Source organism: Sciurus vulgaris (assembly GCF_902686455.1).
Source record: "Sciurus vulgaris genome assembly, chromosome: 15".
In the NCBI taxonomy this organism is placed as follows: domain Eukaryota; kingdom Metazoa; phylum Chordata; class Mammalia; order Rodentia; family Sciuridae; genus Sciurus; species Sciurus vulgaris.
The window spans coordinates 40,382,933-40,399,927 of NC_136476.1; the positions used below are offsets into that span (position 1 = coordinate 40,382,933).

The 16,995-nt window shown below is 40.3% G+C and overlaps 1 protein-coding gene across 4 annotated transcripts in view; it reads left to right on the plus strand.

The window, feature by feature from the left end:
• Positions 1-16,995, plus strand: part of MTAP (methylthioadenosine phosphorylase) — a 39,292-nt gene that overhangs the window by 19,434 nt on the left and 2,863 nt on the right. For all 4 annotated transcript variants that reach the window (XM_079112427.1, XM_079112426.1, XM_079112428.1 and 1 more), the window contains 3 exons: positions 7,217-7,319; positions 11,336-11,575; positions 15,631-15,753. In XM_079112427.1, coding sequence (XP_078968553.1) covers positions 7,217-7,319; positions 11,336-11,575; positions 15,631-15,753 — 466 coding nt within the window. The remainder of the gene's footprint in view (positions 1-7,216; positions 7,320-11,335; positions 11,576-15,630; positions 15,754-16,995) is intronic.

Genomic DNA, 16,995 nt, shown 5'->3' on the forward strand with positions numbered 1-16,995 from the left:
AGAGCTAATTGTCCTTGCCATGCAAGGCACAGAGGCAGTGACTTCCAAAAGCTTCTATACATAACCTTGCTTCTCTGTGCTATCAATCTTCATTATTATGGGAATTCAGTTTGCCATATTTATTATGCAAGTGTAAAAAACAACAGCTAGACTTGTAAACTGTTTGGAAAAGTGCCCACATTAAACTTTAACTATAATCAGACTATTGGAATCTACTTCTGTCAGTCAAAAATATCTGAAGGTAAAATTTGTAAATATCAATAAGAAGGAAAATGAGATTTCTTTTTAATAGTAGCCTTTATGAGGAATGTTATACAAGTAGGGCAAATAAGAACTTTTTTTTAACAATGAAAAAAATATAACCAAAAAGTTTTATAGAAAGCAGAATGTGATTCCTAGTGCCAAGTGGTTTCTGTGAAGTACAGTTAACATGTTGGCCTTGGCCCCTGGTTAAGTTCTGCTTACAGAATGCAGTGGAAGAAACACTAGCTGGGGAGGGAGGACATCCAAATTCTTTCCTCTGACTCTGCCACAAAATTCTTTGTCACCCGGCACCCTCATCTGGTAAATAAGGGTTTTGGATTGATTCCTAAGAATTCTGGCATCCTTTTGTAGATTATCATCTGCAACTTATTTTCTTGTATGAACTGGGAGGGTTCTGGGTGTGCTTTTGTGATGCACTCTGACTCATTAGGAAAGTCCCTCTGTAAATAGTGCTGAGAGATCATTTATACCGGTTCATTTCCCCCCTCCCAGAGACTCAGCCTGCCTTGGGCTTCCCCATGACATCACTGTATGGAACCCTAGCCCTGGTGGGGGTGTGCTCCCCATTACAAGTCTGTCAGACTTCCCGTAGGTTCTGATGATTGGAAATGGAGATTCAGGGTAAAGAATTTCACAGGGAGCCTCTGCTTTGCTCTTTCTGCCACTTGGCAGCTTCCTTCTTGCTCTTTTCCACAATTTACTTGCATACCTGCTCTTCTTTGTCACCTTCCTGCTAGAGCTATCCCTGAAGTGGGGCCAACTATTCCCCTGTGTGAAATCCATTCTTATGTTTTGCTCCAGAACCTAGTTCTGTTACTGATTCCTCACCATAAGTAGGTCCTGCTACAAAAAATACTGAACTATCAAGGATTGAATTCCTGCTAGGTGACACCATCAGTTCATCACTTTTTTTTCTTTTTTTTGTGCAGCAGTCATTTCCCTAGTTTATAGTTGAGGAGACTTAGACCCAGAAATATTACCTTTGACTCAAAAGTGGACCCTGTGGGATTTGAACTTAGCTTCATATCTAAAGCCTATTAGTTTAGCTGCCCTTCATGCTTGCAGCCCTGCTCTTCCTTACTAGATCTACCCTGGCTGCCTGGAGGCAAGGCCCCAGAGAGACTTCAGATTTTATAATTCAGGATTAAATTCTCTCCCGTGGTTGTCTTCGGGCCCCACTCTCCCTCCCCCAAGCCACACTTCTGGACTATATCTGGAAGGAACACTGGCAGTGCTGTCCCCTCATTGCTGGGAATATCTGTCACCCTTGTGTCCAGTTTCCAGAAGGTGCTGTCTTGTTACTTGGCATGCCTTGAGCCCACCTCTCTTCCCATAGCCACTGCCTTCCTGGGAGTCAGCTCCTTCCCTGACATTCCTCCTTCTCTCAACTTGTCTCCCCTCAAATCTAGTTCCCATGCTTCTCTCTGGAAGTAGAAACCAAGAGACGGTGATAAAAGTATGGAGCCAAGGCATCTGCTGCCCTCTGGGATCTGATCCTCAGGGCTGTGGCAGCCAGTGATCAGCAGCAGTACACCCAGATTTTTGAATTGACCACAGCCTAAGGAAGAATGATGTCCACAATGCTATTTACATAGACGACCTCAACGGTTCCTATAATGGGATGTAATTTGTTGGTAGTTTCTTTCAATTTTGATTTTGAAATCTTTGACATATGCTTTAAAATCTCTTACTGCTTTTGTAGAAATGGTTTTCTTCCCTGACATTTACACTTAGATGTTGGGGGCTGTGCCATGTTGGCGGTGCCGGGATGGCGCCTGATCACATCGGCAGCGATGAGGTTAATTGACATAAGCACACTCAGGTGATTTTCTCGTCCACGCACACAATGTATGCTCATGTGTTCTCGAGCACTAATTGCCTGCTCGGAGGGTCTCGCCTAATCTTTGCGTAAGAGGCGTGGCCCTGCTCTCCGCCTCCTGGAGGTGATATAAGCGTAGGCGGAGCGAGACACAGCACAGCAGCCATTAGAAGCAGCCAGAGGGAAAAACACACCACAGCAGCCATTAGCAGAAGAAAAGCAGGAGAAGAAGGACACACGCGCGACAGCAGCCAGAGGGAAAAACACGCTACAGCAGCCATTAGCAGAAAAGTAGTAGAAGAAGACTCAAACACGAAAGCAGCTAGGAAACGCGTGACAGCAGCTAGTAGGGAAAAATGGCACAGCAGCTAGCAGGCAGCGGCGGAAGGCAGATCGCAGAACGGAGAACTGAAATGCATCACTAGGACACCTTAGGGAGACCCTTAGTTCACAGGATGCAGGACTTTAAGGTGTGGCAGGTCTCTCTTCTTCTAAGCTCTAAGAAAAGCCTGTCCTTCTTTCAAAATCTCTCTTAAGCAAAGTCTCTGTCTCTGATAAGCAAACTCTCTCTCTCTCTCCTATCAAAGCAAGTAAACCTCATTTCCTCTATCCTCTTTAAATGAACAAGCAAGAAAGCAGTGCACTAAAGAGAAAGATAGAAGTGCCTCAGTTTCCACTCCACCACCCATAAGACCCATGCAAGTTGTTGCTGCAGGCGGTGACAAATATCTTGGAACCGCAAAGAGCCAGCGACGCTTAGAAAGCCCAGGATCCCCACTCATTTTCCTCCCCCAGGGGGGGAATATTAATACTTATTATCTGATCATATCCGGTCTTCTGAACATGAATTCAGTCTGTCTCTGAATAATTCCAACGTGAAAGAACATATTAAGCACTTGTCACATGTCAGTTGACATTAACTCCTGGAAATAGCAACACTTATTTAACTATTGCTATTGGAAATGGTAAGTCCCCTTTTGAAAAGTTTCTGTGTCCCATTAGTAAACTTTAAAACATCCAAGTTTTTCCAATCAACCTTCTTCCCCCTTTGCAGTGTATGGTCCTAAGAATAAAAGCACCAAAGCATGTGTTTTTCTAATTTATATATGAGGACATGTGTGTATTGTTTCCTGGGTGAATAAACAGAGACAGTGGTTGCATAGCCATGGGACTCAGTAAGGTGACATACATTGACCTGCAGCAGTTCTCAGGATGCTTATAAAGCTGCATAGTTACTTCAGGAAATGTTTTTGTAACCCAAATGATATTGCTGACTGCAAATTATCACAACACAAGGAAGCACCCTCCTTAGTATCTTTTATCCTTTCACAGGTAAGAACAAGGAGATTGCTGTCCCCACATGGGTCACAGTTAGGGATTTTATTCTGTAGTAATGTGCAGTGTACAGTTAGTAAGACCTCATGAAAATACAGAAAATGGGAAGGGAAAATATGTAACATGTTAATTGAGCAGTCTCTTGTCATTGGGATAAAAGCATCCATTCTTTTTCTTTCTTATGGCACCATAAATAGTTAGGGACACTCCGGAGATTGCAGCAGTGGGACTATCCTAATGATAAATTCATAACTTTTTCAATTCTTTCTGGTTAATAGAACGGATCCACTTTTCTTAATCTGTTGCTCTTCATATCAGAACTCCCTCTCTCTCATCTCACATTATTGTTTATTTGGATATCTTTTCGATGAAGCTGGCAGAATCACTTCCCCAAAGCCACCCTCCTTGAGAACACAGACATTTTGCTTTGCCAGGAAATGAACTGACTCATGTTCCTGCGTGCCAGGGCTTGTTGTAGGCAGGTCATGTTCTGAAACTGCCTCAGAGGTATGTTGTTTGTATTTGGTTCTGCTGGGAGACAGGTGTTTGCCCTCAACTTGTTTGCAACTCCATGTTTCCCAAAGGAGAAATATTAACAAATGACCATAACCAGTTCAAGGGTCTTGATTTAAGAAACAGCCTACCAGTCATTCTCCAGGTTTTTCTCCCACTGTGCCTGTCCCCAGTGGCCTCTCCTTGATTGTCTTAAACTCATTAATTTTGCCAATGCACATCGTGATTTTGTTTCCTTCACTCTTCAAAGGGCACTTTTTCATTTATTGTTCATTCAGTTTTCTTTGCATATATCTTTGGTTGGCAACCTCAAGCAATTTTGAGGATATACTTGAGTAGAGGCTCCTCAAAATTACCATGTAAAGTTGGAGAAGAGATGTACAGAAGCAGGCATACTAGCAACCACCACTCATTTAGTAACTACATGAGCAATAGGTAGAGTGCCAAGCACCTGCACCTTGTTAATATAATTCAATTCTCACATGGCCATATGAGGTAAATGGTTTTATTCCCATTTTAAATAGGAGAAAGCTGATGTAACTGAAAAAGAGATCAAAGTTACTTTGCAAGAGGTATATAGCCAGTAAATGGCAAAACCAGCTAATCAGTGGATCCCATGCTTTGGGAAAGTAAATTTAGTCTCCTTGCCTTGCTGGAAAGGTTTATTGGTTGAAGAAAAAGTAAGGGGCAGATCTGTGCAGCAGTTCTTTGTTTGCTATTATAGAAACCATAATGGAGTTAATCATATCTCACACCACTGAAGCACCCGCATCTACTTCCTATTGCTGTTATAACAAATTACACAACTTAAGTGGCTTCAACAACACAAAGTTATTGTCTTACAAGTCTGCAAGTTTGCAACCTAACCTGGGTCTCACTGAGCTTAAAAAAATTAAAAAAAAAAAAAAAAAAAAGAGTGTCTGCAGAGCCACCTTTCCCTCTGCAGGATTAAGACCTCTGCAGGATTAAGAGAATCTACTTCCCACATTGCTTGGCTCATGGTCCCCATACATCTTTTTAAAGCCAGCCATGGTGGGTGGAGTTCTTTTCTCATCTCATTACTCTGAGGTTGACTCTTCCACCTCCCTCTAATGTCATCTCGTGATGGCATTGTTCCTGCTTGGTTAATCCAGAATAATCTATCTTAAGATCAGCTGTTTAGCAACCTTAATTCCATATGCTACCTCTTTTATTAGATCACTGATAACCAGTCATGAGGACTTTACCCCCACAACCTAATCATAGCCTCCTAATATCATCTTAGGAGTTTGGATTTCAATACAGAAATTCTGGGAGCACACCTTCAGACCATAGTAGCAGAGAGGTTCCACGTAACTTGTGAAGAGAATTTAGGGAATTAGGCATGGTGGCACATACCTGTAATCCCAACTACTAAGGAGGCTAAGGCAGAGGGTCATGAGCTGGCAACATGGTGATCCCATCTGAAAGAAAGTAAGGATAGATTTGAGGAGGCTAATTAGTTCGCCCAGAACACATGTATTATGTGATTAATTTAAAATTCTGTAGCAAAACTGCATTTTCTATTTTTATACATGTTTTGCCTGAAAGTAAAGCTGTTCAGTACAAAGGAAGGAATAACAAGGCAAAGAGCCAAAGAGAAATGGGAGGGGTGGGCAGAGAAGATGTGGCAGTAGTGCTTAGATGTCTGTTGGGGTGTACCACTGGAGGATTTGAAACCCTTCTTTTGTAATCATGGCTGCAAGTGGGGTTGTTGTTAATACTTGACTGACTGAAGGCTGAGACCAGGGGGAGCTGGAGTTAAGGATGTTGCACCATTTGCTGGGCAGTCCTTCCAGCAGAGAGGAGCATCTGTTGACATAACTGTAGCAGCCATTACACCTGTTCTTCAACCCTTCTGACATTACTTGGGGTTAACTAGGCCTATCCCCTAAGATACATATCACAAAGGTTGGGAGGATCAGGGGCAGCATTTGCATTCTTCGAGGGCACTGAGGCCTCATCTACAAGTGAGATGGCTTCAGTGCCAGCTAGTGTGGTGAAATGGGAATAACAGGTTAATTTTGTTCTGTAGATATGTGGTTATGTAAATGGGAATTGTAAAAGGATTTCCCAGTACTCTCCCCTACTCCCACCTCTGGAAGAAGACATCAGATTATATACCTTCCCCTGTGAATTTCTTTTGTTTCATCCTTCCCTGTCTTTCCTCTCTGTGGGAAAAATGGTTGTCTTTTCCTGTTTCAAGTTTAGGAGGAAAAAAAAAAATTAATGGACATAAATAAAAGGTAGTTTGTTCTGAGACAGGCATGGTGGCTCATGCCTGTCATCCTGGCTACTCAGGAGGGCTAGGATAAGGAGGCAGGAGGATCTGAAATTTGAGGCCAGCCTGAGCAATTTAGTGAGTTCCTTTCTCAAAGGACCAGGGATAGCTAAGGAGTACAGTACCTTCTAGCATCTATAAGTCCTTAGGTTCAGTTCCCAGCATGGAAAAATAAATAAATAAATAAAAGTAGTTTGTTGTAAAAACTTCTGCAAGAAATTTCTGGGTGACTTGACCTTAGGGTAATTTTAACCCCTCTTATAGATTCAAAAATGTTGTGCCAAAAACTTGAACCAAGAAACTTGAGACCTGGTTACAGTTGGTAAAAGGAACAAGCTAAATGAGGTGGCAAAGAGACAGATCCCTGTATGCGGGGAAAGATAGCTACTTTATTCAATGGGTCAGTGGTCTGGGAATTACCCTTAATTTGAAGGTATGGCAATCAAAATGTAAGGTAAGGATCTTGTTTGTACCCTGAAACTAAGAATACAACAGTTAAACAAAAAAATTTTTTTAAGTTATCAGGGAGATCTGAACATGGTCTAAGTGAAAGCCTCGGATTACAACCATGAAAAACCTAACAAATTTTAGGTTTTGTCAAACCTAGCAAATCTGACAAAATTCGGAATCTGTTGAATCTATGTGATGGGTATACAGGGCTCACTGTGTGATCTATAATTCCCAATGATGAAACATTTTCATTTTGACTTCTTATGTGTTTACTTGGCCTCCTGAACCTGTGGTTGAGTTGTACCTACAATCCCAGTGGTCACACTTTCATTCCTGTTGAGCTGTCCAGAACCAGAAGAATCAGATGCTCTCCTGAAACTGCCTTATGAGCAACTGCTGCCATCATTTGGGGCTGTTGATTATAGAGTGAAAGAGTAGGATGTTGACCTAGATGCTGTTGGTTTATCAGCCCTCAGAGGATGGAGAGGCGGCTTTTTTTTTTTTTTTTTTTAACCTTTCACTTAATTTTTTTATAGGACCACCATGAGGCCTCAGACCTTCTATGATGGATGTCATTCCTGTGCCAGAGGAGTATGCCATATTCCATTGGCTGAGCCGTTCTGCCCCAAAACAAGAGAGGTTCGTGAACTTTCAGGAAAGTGTACCAGAAAAGGTCAGAAGGGCCTGGGGTGACATCTGCAGTTAGATAAATTAGCTGAGCAGGTGATCTCCCTTCTTCTTTCAAGCTTACTTTTTGTGCAAGTTTTATATAAGAGTTGTTTCCCTTCTATTTTTTATTTTGAGATAGAATCTCACTAAGTTTTTCAGGGTCTTGCTACTGAGGCTAGCCTCCGAGTCATTGGGATTATAGGTATGTACCACCATACCCGACTGCAGCCTACCTTCTTAATATGTTTCTGTTTTGTAGGCTGGGGTTGTAGCTCAGTGGTAGGATACTTTACTGCCATGTGCCATGTGCAAGGCCCAGTGTACAATCCCTAGTACTACCAAAAGAAAAAAAGTGTCTATTTTCTGCTGTCAGAATATCTTTTAAATAATTTAGTATAGGACAGTGTGTTAGTCAAGAGTATATAGTCAGAGCTGGGTGCAGTGGTGAAACTCAGGTGGCTGAGGCAGGCGGATTGTGAGTTCAAAGCCATCCTTAGCAACTTAACAAGGCCCTGAACAACTTAGCAAGACCTATATCAAAATAAAAGTATATTTTAAAAGGTTGAGGTATGGCTCAGTGGTTAAGTGCCACTGGGTTCAATCCCCAGTACCAAAAAAACATAAATATAGCCTGAAGCCAGATTATTTAGCATCAAGTCTCTGCTCTTCAGCTTGATAGCTGTGTATTATCGGGCAGATTCTTTAACATCTCTGGACTTCAGTGATCTCATTTGTGAAAAAGATGATGATAACATATTTCCCAGGACTGTGAGGGGCAAAAGAACGAATACAAAGTGCCTTGAGCCATGCCTGTCAGTTACAGGACATCCAATGATTGGTAACTGCTTTTATGAATTAAATTATTACCAGTAATCTAAAACTGTTTGGATTGGCATCTTCAGCTTTTGAGCGGAGTTTGTCTATTATTGTCCAGCTCTGCTCCAACATTAGGGTAAAATCTCAGAAATGTGATGGCAGTCACACAGGGGCCATTCATGGCATAAAGTGAGACTCTCAGCCTTAGCTCCTGGGGAATTTTAAAAATGTCTCTTGCAACTCAAAGGTCCTGTGTCACTTTTCTTGCAATCCTCGGTTTGAAAGTCAAGGACAATCCAAAAGATCAGAAGTATTGCCAGAAACAAATTGTCTTTTAAAATCTACCATATAAATTAACTTAAAAGAATATAAATATCTAAACAAATTAGTCATTCAGATCATTTTACTACCCACATATAGAAAGAAGGGATTTGTTTAGCATTTATGCTCAGTCCAACTTAATGATTCTCTGTGACTTCTGTAGAAATACACTTTTTACTTGTTTAAAAAAAAAAAAAAATGACAGATTTTTTTTTTTTTTTTTACAGAGAGAGCACCACACTTGTGGATACTTGCTTGCTAGCAGAATGGGTCAGAATATTAGTAGTCTTACCTCTGAAATACAGATCTGTCCACATAATAAATTTGCTATCCAGGGTGAAATGAAGTATAGATAATATTCTCATCCATTTCAACATGGGGGCATCTTGGAAAGAACTAGACAAAGGAGTGAGTGCATGTGTTAGCATGCAGCCTGGGATCTGGTGCCAGGCAAAAGATAGTGTCTTAGGGAACTAAGAGTAGAAGCAGGTAGAGAAGTGTTAATGATCTCTATAGAGCACATGTTGATGGGGTGATAGTCTCCAGTAATACAGTTTAGCTTCCCTTGAAACAATTAATTTAGCTACCATTAGCCAAGCCAAGAGCCCCACATAAAGAGGGAGAGACAACTGGGAAAATCAGTTGAAGAAAGTGGCAAAAATGTCTTCTGAATATTATTTTGTTCTTATATACTCAAAAAGAGATTTTAAAATATTGTATAAAAATGTCACACGTGGGTGATTCTGCCACTTGGTAATTATCATTTTCAACCCAGCATAATCTTTCCCATTCTCATCAGGAAGGATTGTCACAATGAATTGGCAAGTGGCAACAAGGTGCATGATGGTTGTGCCATAGCCTACCATTGGTGTTAAAAAATTGTGTATGTATAAAGAGATGAGTATTTTTAGAAATTTAACTGGAAACTTGTAACAGGGGTTTCCCTTGGAGGGCAGGTGACCTGATTCCTAAGTCAGGGTGAGAGAAATTCTCTCCACCGTAATGGTCTTTTGCACACTATTTTGGTTTGGACCATGTACACACATTACCCATTCTGAAAATAATGTCACTTGTAGTCATTTCAGAAGATAAAAATGTTCTAACACATTTTTATTTGGTGATCTAATAATGCCAGTCCCTTTGTGAGGGTTGTGGTAGTTTCAGTAGCTCTATTTTGATTACTCAAGACAAGAAAATGAAGTCAGCCTTAGAACTGAGTTTGGCCCTGTGGTTTATTTCCCCACTTCCTTAGGATGGTGTTATCTGTTCTCCTGGGTATGCAAAGTCCTAGTTCAGCAGCGAGGCCCTGGGCCTGTCACTTTGGCCACCCTACATCCAGGAGTCTCCTTTTCCTCCTTACGATCATGGTTCTGAATTCTTAGAGCCATGATGAGGACTTAGGTTTCACTGACCAGTGGGACATAGTAGCTGTGATCTTAACACATGTCCAAAAACACTGTGAAGTTTAGCCAAGACACATAGCTCTATTATTCTTTAAAGACACTTAATAAAGGCAAGCCTGGGCTTGGGGGAGGGGAAGTAAGGACTTGAACCCTTGAATTTATAACCTGTATTGTGTGGGAGAAAGGTTAGATTAAACGTATTTTCAGCATTTATAAGATAAGCACAGTATAGCATTAAGCGTTCATTGTTGATTGCTTATCATGCTTCCAAATTAGGAGTTGCCAAGGCTCCTGTTAAAATGTTTTTTCCCTTTTCCATGGCGTAATATGAATTATGTGTAAGGAAATAGATGAATTTGCTTATAGAGTTCAGCCTTGTGCAGATAAAACTTGGGCCTAGATTAGAGTCTTCTTTTGACTTTTGAATTCCTCCATTTTATATATCCAATATCCAAGGAATCTTTGCCATTCATATGGCAAACATGTAAAAGTTGCTGGCATTAATAATCATTGGAAGACCAGTTTAGCCTTTATGTAGTGTTTACAGTGTTCCTGGGACAATTCTGTGCAACCATATACCTTAGCTTGTTTAGTCCTCATGATATCTCTTGAGTTATATAGCACTGTTATTCCCATATTACAGACGAGAATACTAGGGCATGAGGTTAAGTGACTTTTACCAGTGTTTTAATAGGTTAACAGCTAAGTTGAAGAGGCTAATTTTTTTTAAAAAGGGAATGTTTTAAAAAAAGGCTAAAAATAAATGAAATTAATTCCCTGAAGATAGACATTCATTATTAAAAAGCTGAATTAAATGATCAAAATTTTTAATGTTTCTAAAACCCATGTATGGCCCTCGCCACTAAAGGAATATCAAGACAAATTTATTGCTGGATGGGAAAAAATCTGTATACCATATATCTTAGAGCAGCAACAGGCAACAGAGAAATGACTTTCTAACTCAAAGCAAAGATTATACTAAAGCCTACAGTTTCTGCATAAAAAAACATGAGTAGTTACTCCTCAGGAGCTTAGGAAATAGAACTCAGCACAACTCTGAGGAGGTGTGCATGACAGGAGGCACCTTAGCTTATTACCCTGAGAGGTCAAGAGTTAAGACCTGAGTCCAAATTCACAACCCAGCTTAGATTCTTAAAGTTGTTAAGATGTAAATGAGATTAAAGCAGGTAAGCAAATTTCTGGTACATGCAGAAGTCTTATCTGTTCCTGTAGTGTTGAGCTATGTATGCAAGGGACTGGGAAAACAGAGGACTACATAAATGAGTAGGGTAGGAGACCCCATTCTGTGGTCTTTCAGATTCTCTCCAAGGGCATTCTAATGAAAAATCTATTTTAAATAAGTAACTTGCTAAACATCAGGGAAGAAATAAAATTATAAATCATACATATGTTTGTATGTTTTCAGTTTGTGGTCCTTTTTTCTAGGTCCTCATAGAAACTGCTAAGAAGCTAGGACTCCGATGTCACTCAAAGGGGACGATAGTCACAATCGAGGGACCTCGTTTTAGCTCCCGGGCAGAAAGCTTCATGTTCCGCACCTGGGGGGCAGATGTGATCAATATGACCACAGTTCCAGAGGTGGTTCTTGCTAAGGAGGCTGGAATTTGCTATGCAGGCATCGCCATGGCAACAGATTATGATTGCTGGAAGGAGCACGAGGAAGCAGTAGGTGGAATTCTTTTCTGAACATGCGCAGCATGGGTTTCTAGGTACCAAGAGCCTTTGAGAAAGTGTGTTAACTATTTTGTGTATGTGTGTGTGTGTGTGTTAGTTTCAGAGAGTGCCTTTCTACAAGATTTAAAGTTGTTATTAGGTATTATGAGGTATGTTCTGTAGTTTCCATTGGAAGATAAGAACAAAGATCTTCACAGAAAGACATTTTTGTCCAGGAATCAAGAGTGAACAGTGCATTCATTGTAGGCATGTAGATCTGCTGGGAATCACAATAAGACTTGGGCCTTATTTGAAGGATAAAGGTGTATTGTGATCATAATTTTCTTGTATTATGCCTCTTTTATTTGTTTTCAAGTGGGGAAAAACTATTACCTCTTCCTGCTAAGATTGTGCATCCCTAAGTCCCTATTCATCTGTTTAATGTGCCATGGACTGATGCTGTGCTCAGCACTTGAATGTGACAACTGACTGACTAATTCTTAGAAAGCTAGCATTCTTTTGGGAAGGTAGACATTTGAGTAAGCCAGTGTAAGAAAGTTAGGGGTTATGAAAAACTAATGTATTGAGATACAGGAGTCCTGCTCCAGTTGATCAAATGACTTATCTGAAGTCTGAAAACCATCCCGGTTTAAGTATGATGTGGAAAAAAAAAAAAAGGACATGATGTAGAGGAGGGATATAGCAGCAAGATAGGGCAGGCCCACAAATGGTGTGAGCCTTCTGGATGCAAGATCACAGAGAGCTTGAGGCAGGGAAGATAGCATGTTCCACTAGAATTTGAAGCTTCCAAAACCAGCATTTTTATTGTGGGAAACTAAACATCTATGGAACCCATATCTCGACTTCCACAGGTACCAGCCCTGGCCAGTCTTGCGTTATGCATATGTCCTGTCCCACTTCTCCCACCCCACTCTCTTTTTGACCTGAATAGGTTTCTAAAATGGCATTTTTTTTTTTTTTAAGATTACTAGTTTCTTGATATAAGATGATATTTACTAGTTTCTTGATATAATAAGATATTTGACTGCTCGTATTTTCCTTCTGATCTCAAGATGTTTAGCAGTTTAGTCAAATAAGGATCCCTAGCGGTCCAAACATTGTATGTTAATGATAAGCCTCTTAAGTATCTTTTAATAATCTCTTCCCTCTTTTCCTATTCCCGAGAGAGCATTTTTCTGTCATTTATCTCAGTTTAAAATAGAGAAGGGGCCAGGCGCAGGAGTACATGCCTGCATTCCCAGCAACTCAGGATATTGAAGCAGGAGGATCACAAGTTCAAGGCCAGCCTCAGCAATTTAGCAAGCCTCTATGGCAAAATGAAAAGCAAAAAGGGCTCAGTGGTAAAGAACCCCTGGGTTCCAGCTCTAATACCAGAATATAAATAAAATAGAGAAAGGGACAAAACTACAGATATCAACTTTGAAGGAAGGGGATGACACCTCCAAAGAGGACCTTACCACAGCTCAGAGAGTTGCTTGTTTTACCATCCAATTTCACATTTAAAACAAACAAAAAGGGTTAGCTACTCTTGCCATGCCTGTCCATGTGTGTGGTGCTTGGAAGCATAGATAGATGAACACAGGGTCTTGGTTTTACATGAATGCCTTATCCTGGCACCTCAGTGTAATGCAGTATTGCTAAGTACTGCAATACCTTTTATACATATTTGCAAATACTGACTTCAAGTCCCACCATACTATCTGGCTGGGAGCTTTGTAACCTAAGGGTGACCCAGTTTTTTAATGTTGAGATGATGCATCCAATTAATAGGCAACTCCAGCCTTTGCAGCTGGCTCCCTAAGAGGAGTTTGCTTCCTGCCTGTGAATTTCTGCTCAGCATGTTTCCTTTGCAGAAGTAAAAGTGATTTCCTTTAGCAGCTCAGATGAGAGTTGGAAGCAGTCAGTCAGAGCTACTTCATTCAAAAGCAGAGAACCTGAACTGTCTGTAAGTAGTAGGCATAAAGACAAATAATGTTAAATGCCACCAGGAAGACACACAAAGGTGGCACCAACTCAGCTGGCCTTGTGTGTCGTGTGCTTAAGCCAGACATATCGCCTGGTATGGCAAGAAGGTTTTAGAGTTGCCTGAACCCACCTTCAAGTCTAGTTGCTTCATTTACCTATGACACTAGACAAGTTATTGAACCTGTTAACTTCTGTGCAGAATGAAGCCAGGGGATAGGAGTGAGTGCTTGGAGTTGTTTAGTTACAATTCTGACCTTGCAGGACTACTGAGAGGATTAAAGCAAATGATCTGTATAGAACAACTAGTACAGTACTGGCTCATAAGGGGGAAGCCATGATGGAGTTGGGCAGGGGAAGTAGTATCAGGGGAACGTTTGCATAGAACCCAACTTGAGGTTTTAGATGGACCTTGAGGAGATGGTTAAATTATTCTAGGGAGCTAGTCAGTAGGAAGGGCATTTGGGGGAAACCTCACAGCAGAAGCAAAAAGAGAGGTCAGAGTCTATATAGATATATCATTCACAGGAAGAGTATGGGGATGATGAAAAATAAGGTAATCTCTTGGGTGCTTCATATACATGCATTTAATGACTCAGCTTAAACCATGCCTTTACATGTTCTTGGCAAATACCCAGCTGTCCACGGCTTTGTGTTGCTTGATACTGGAAATTTCCCTCTGCTATGGTTCCCATGGTTTGGGGTTTTTTCGTTGTTTGTTAGTTTTGGGTTTTTGTCCCCCTAAACATTCCTCAGTGTTTGTGGTAGCAATCTGGACATGAAACAGAAAGGTATAATCTAATTTCAGTTATAATACAAAAGTAGACAATAGTATGAACATCCATGAGTCCCAATGTCCAGCTCTAACCACTGTCCTCTCAACTTATGTCCAATCACATTTCATCTGCATTCCCCTCCATAATTTTAATCCAGAAACATTTCAGGAATTATCTAATATAATCACTATTATTATCATACTACAGCAATAATTCCTTAATATATCCAGGCAAAACTCAAGTTTCTCATTCAATGTCATAAAGAATTTTTTTTTTTCCTATTAAGTTTCAAAACCAAGACCCTTGTCCTGTTGAGTTTCTCACAGTCTGAATTTTAGGAAAGCTTCCTCTTAGAGTAACAGGTTTCTCTACTCTCTGTATTTTCTGAAAATTGACAGCTAGATCTAGAAATTTAATCAGATTCAGGTGACTTTATTAGGTTTTTTGTTTGTTTGTTTTCCTAGAATCCCATAATAAGTAGGGAGGTTTTGGTTTGTTTGGTTAGTTTGTGATGTTAGCAGCCAAACCATTGATTCATTACAGTGGTCATCAGTGGTGATACTTTGATTCTTTGATTTTATAATTTTTTTCTTTAGTAGTTTTAGAACACCTTTCTAAAGAGATAGTACTTATTTTACATGTGATTATCCAATGTAGCCACCATTTTAAGAGTGGAATTCATTTTACAATGGACATGGAGAAAACAGAACTTTGTTTTCAGATCATCCTAGTCCATTATACATCTGATTTTCAGATACCATATTGAAAATTGTTAATGCGTTGTTTGTTTTTTTTTCCTCCAAGACCTTTTGCCTAAGACTAAAATCATCTTGATAAATGCAGTGTTTGTGTAGGGGATTGAACTTGATGTAAACAGATTTTACCAGTCAGGCTTCTTATTCTGTTCAAGCTTCTATAACAGAAAATCTCAGACTGGGTAACTTATAGACAAGTTTTTCTTTCACTGTTCTAGAGGTTAGGAAGCCCAAGGTCAAGGCACTAGCCAATTGGGTGTCTGGTGAGGGCTTGCCTCCTCATAGCCGTCTCACTTCTCATTTACCCTCCAAAGCGGGGAGGGCACTCTCTGTGATCTCTAGTCTCTTTCATAAGGGCTTTATCTTCACAACTTAATGTCTTTTCAAAGGCCCACCTCCTAGCATCCTCACACTGGGGATTAGTTTTCAACAGATGGAATTTGGGAGGGACACACACATTCACACCATAGCAAGGGTGGAACTCAGAGAAATATTCTGTGAACAGCAGTGAACTTGTAAATTCAGTTAACATCCTATGCTGTTGTTTCTCTAGGTTTCAGTGGACCGGGTTTTAAAGACCCTGAAAGAAAATGCCAACAAAGCTAAAAGTTTACTCCTCACTGCCATACCTCAGATAGGATCCATGGAATGGTCAGAAACACTCCATAACCTGAAGGTAAGTGTCAGCCAGCTGCAAGCACACACTTCCAGAGACCTTAGACATTGTCTTCTCACTTGCATTTCACACTGGGTCCATTTCCCTATGTATTTTATGCAATCTTGAATTTTTTTTTCAGCAAGTTTTTATGCCATTTACTACCATACCAATCACTTGTGAAACTGAACAATCATATTTTCTGACTAATAATGCAAGACCAAGACCGTTGGAAGCTGAGGTGGGGAGAGTTTATTATCTTGTGTACCAGATTATTCACATTGTGTTGCAGTCTATTACTAAGTCTTTCTTTAGAGACTGACAGTGCTTTCTTGGTGTATGGCTTACATTGTTTTCAAAGCTATTTTCTCTTTGGTAGATTCATACAATGTGTTGGCAAGCCTTCAAAACCAAAAATGACATAGCAATACCAAAATGGCGCAGTGTTGCATCAGACTAACAGTCATTAATGATAAACGTGAAACTGGTTTCAGATTGATAGCTTTCCAACTCTGGTATTAGCTCCCAGAATATAATTTAAACCACCTTAGAAGTACATGATGCCTCAGATTGTTCAGTTATTGCATTTCCTTATTATCTAAAAGGGCTGTATCCTTAAGTAGAAGGAAGTGAAGGGAGGGGAAGGGGTATGGGAATAGGAAGGATAATAGAGTGAAGCAGACATCATTACCTCATGTACATATACGGCTACATGACTGATGTGATCCTACAATATGTACAGTCAGAAAAATGAGAAATTATGCTCCATTTATGTATGATCTATCAAAATGTATAAATGCATTCTACTGTCATGTAACAACTAATTAGAACAAATAAAAAAGTTAATTGGAAAAAAAAAAAAAGAGGCTCTATCTCAAGGTGTCCTAGCACACACCTGCATTCTTTGGTCTTGTGACAAGTTGAGAGAGTGTATGAAGGTTGATAGAGCCCTGACTACCTGGATTACCACCTAGCAGTTCAGAAATGAGAGCTACAGTTTTACTGTGATTAGAATACTCATGTTGTTTGCTGATTTATATAGTATAAATACTCTAGGACAGCCCATGTGAAGCTGCCAGTGTGGAGCCACTGAGAAGTTGGGAAATGGCTCTTGCAAGCTGGTACAAGCAGGTTCTAGCACACCACTGTCACTAAGATGTCTCGGCTTGTAGGACTGGCCCAGTCAAGAGTGTTAAAATACATTTTCCTTCCTATGAGGACTCATCTGTAGATTTTGGTAGTGTGTACCTAGGAGATAATTTG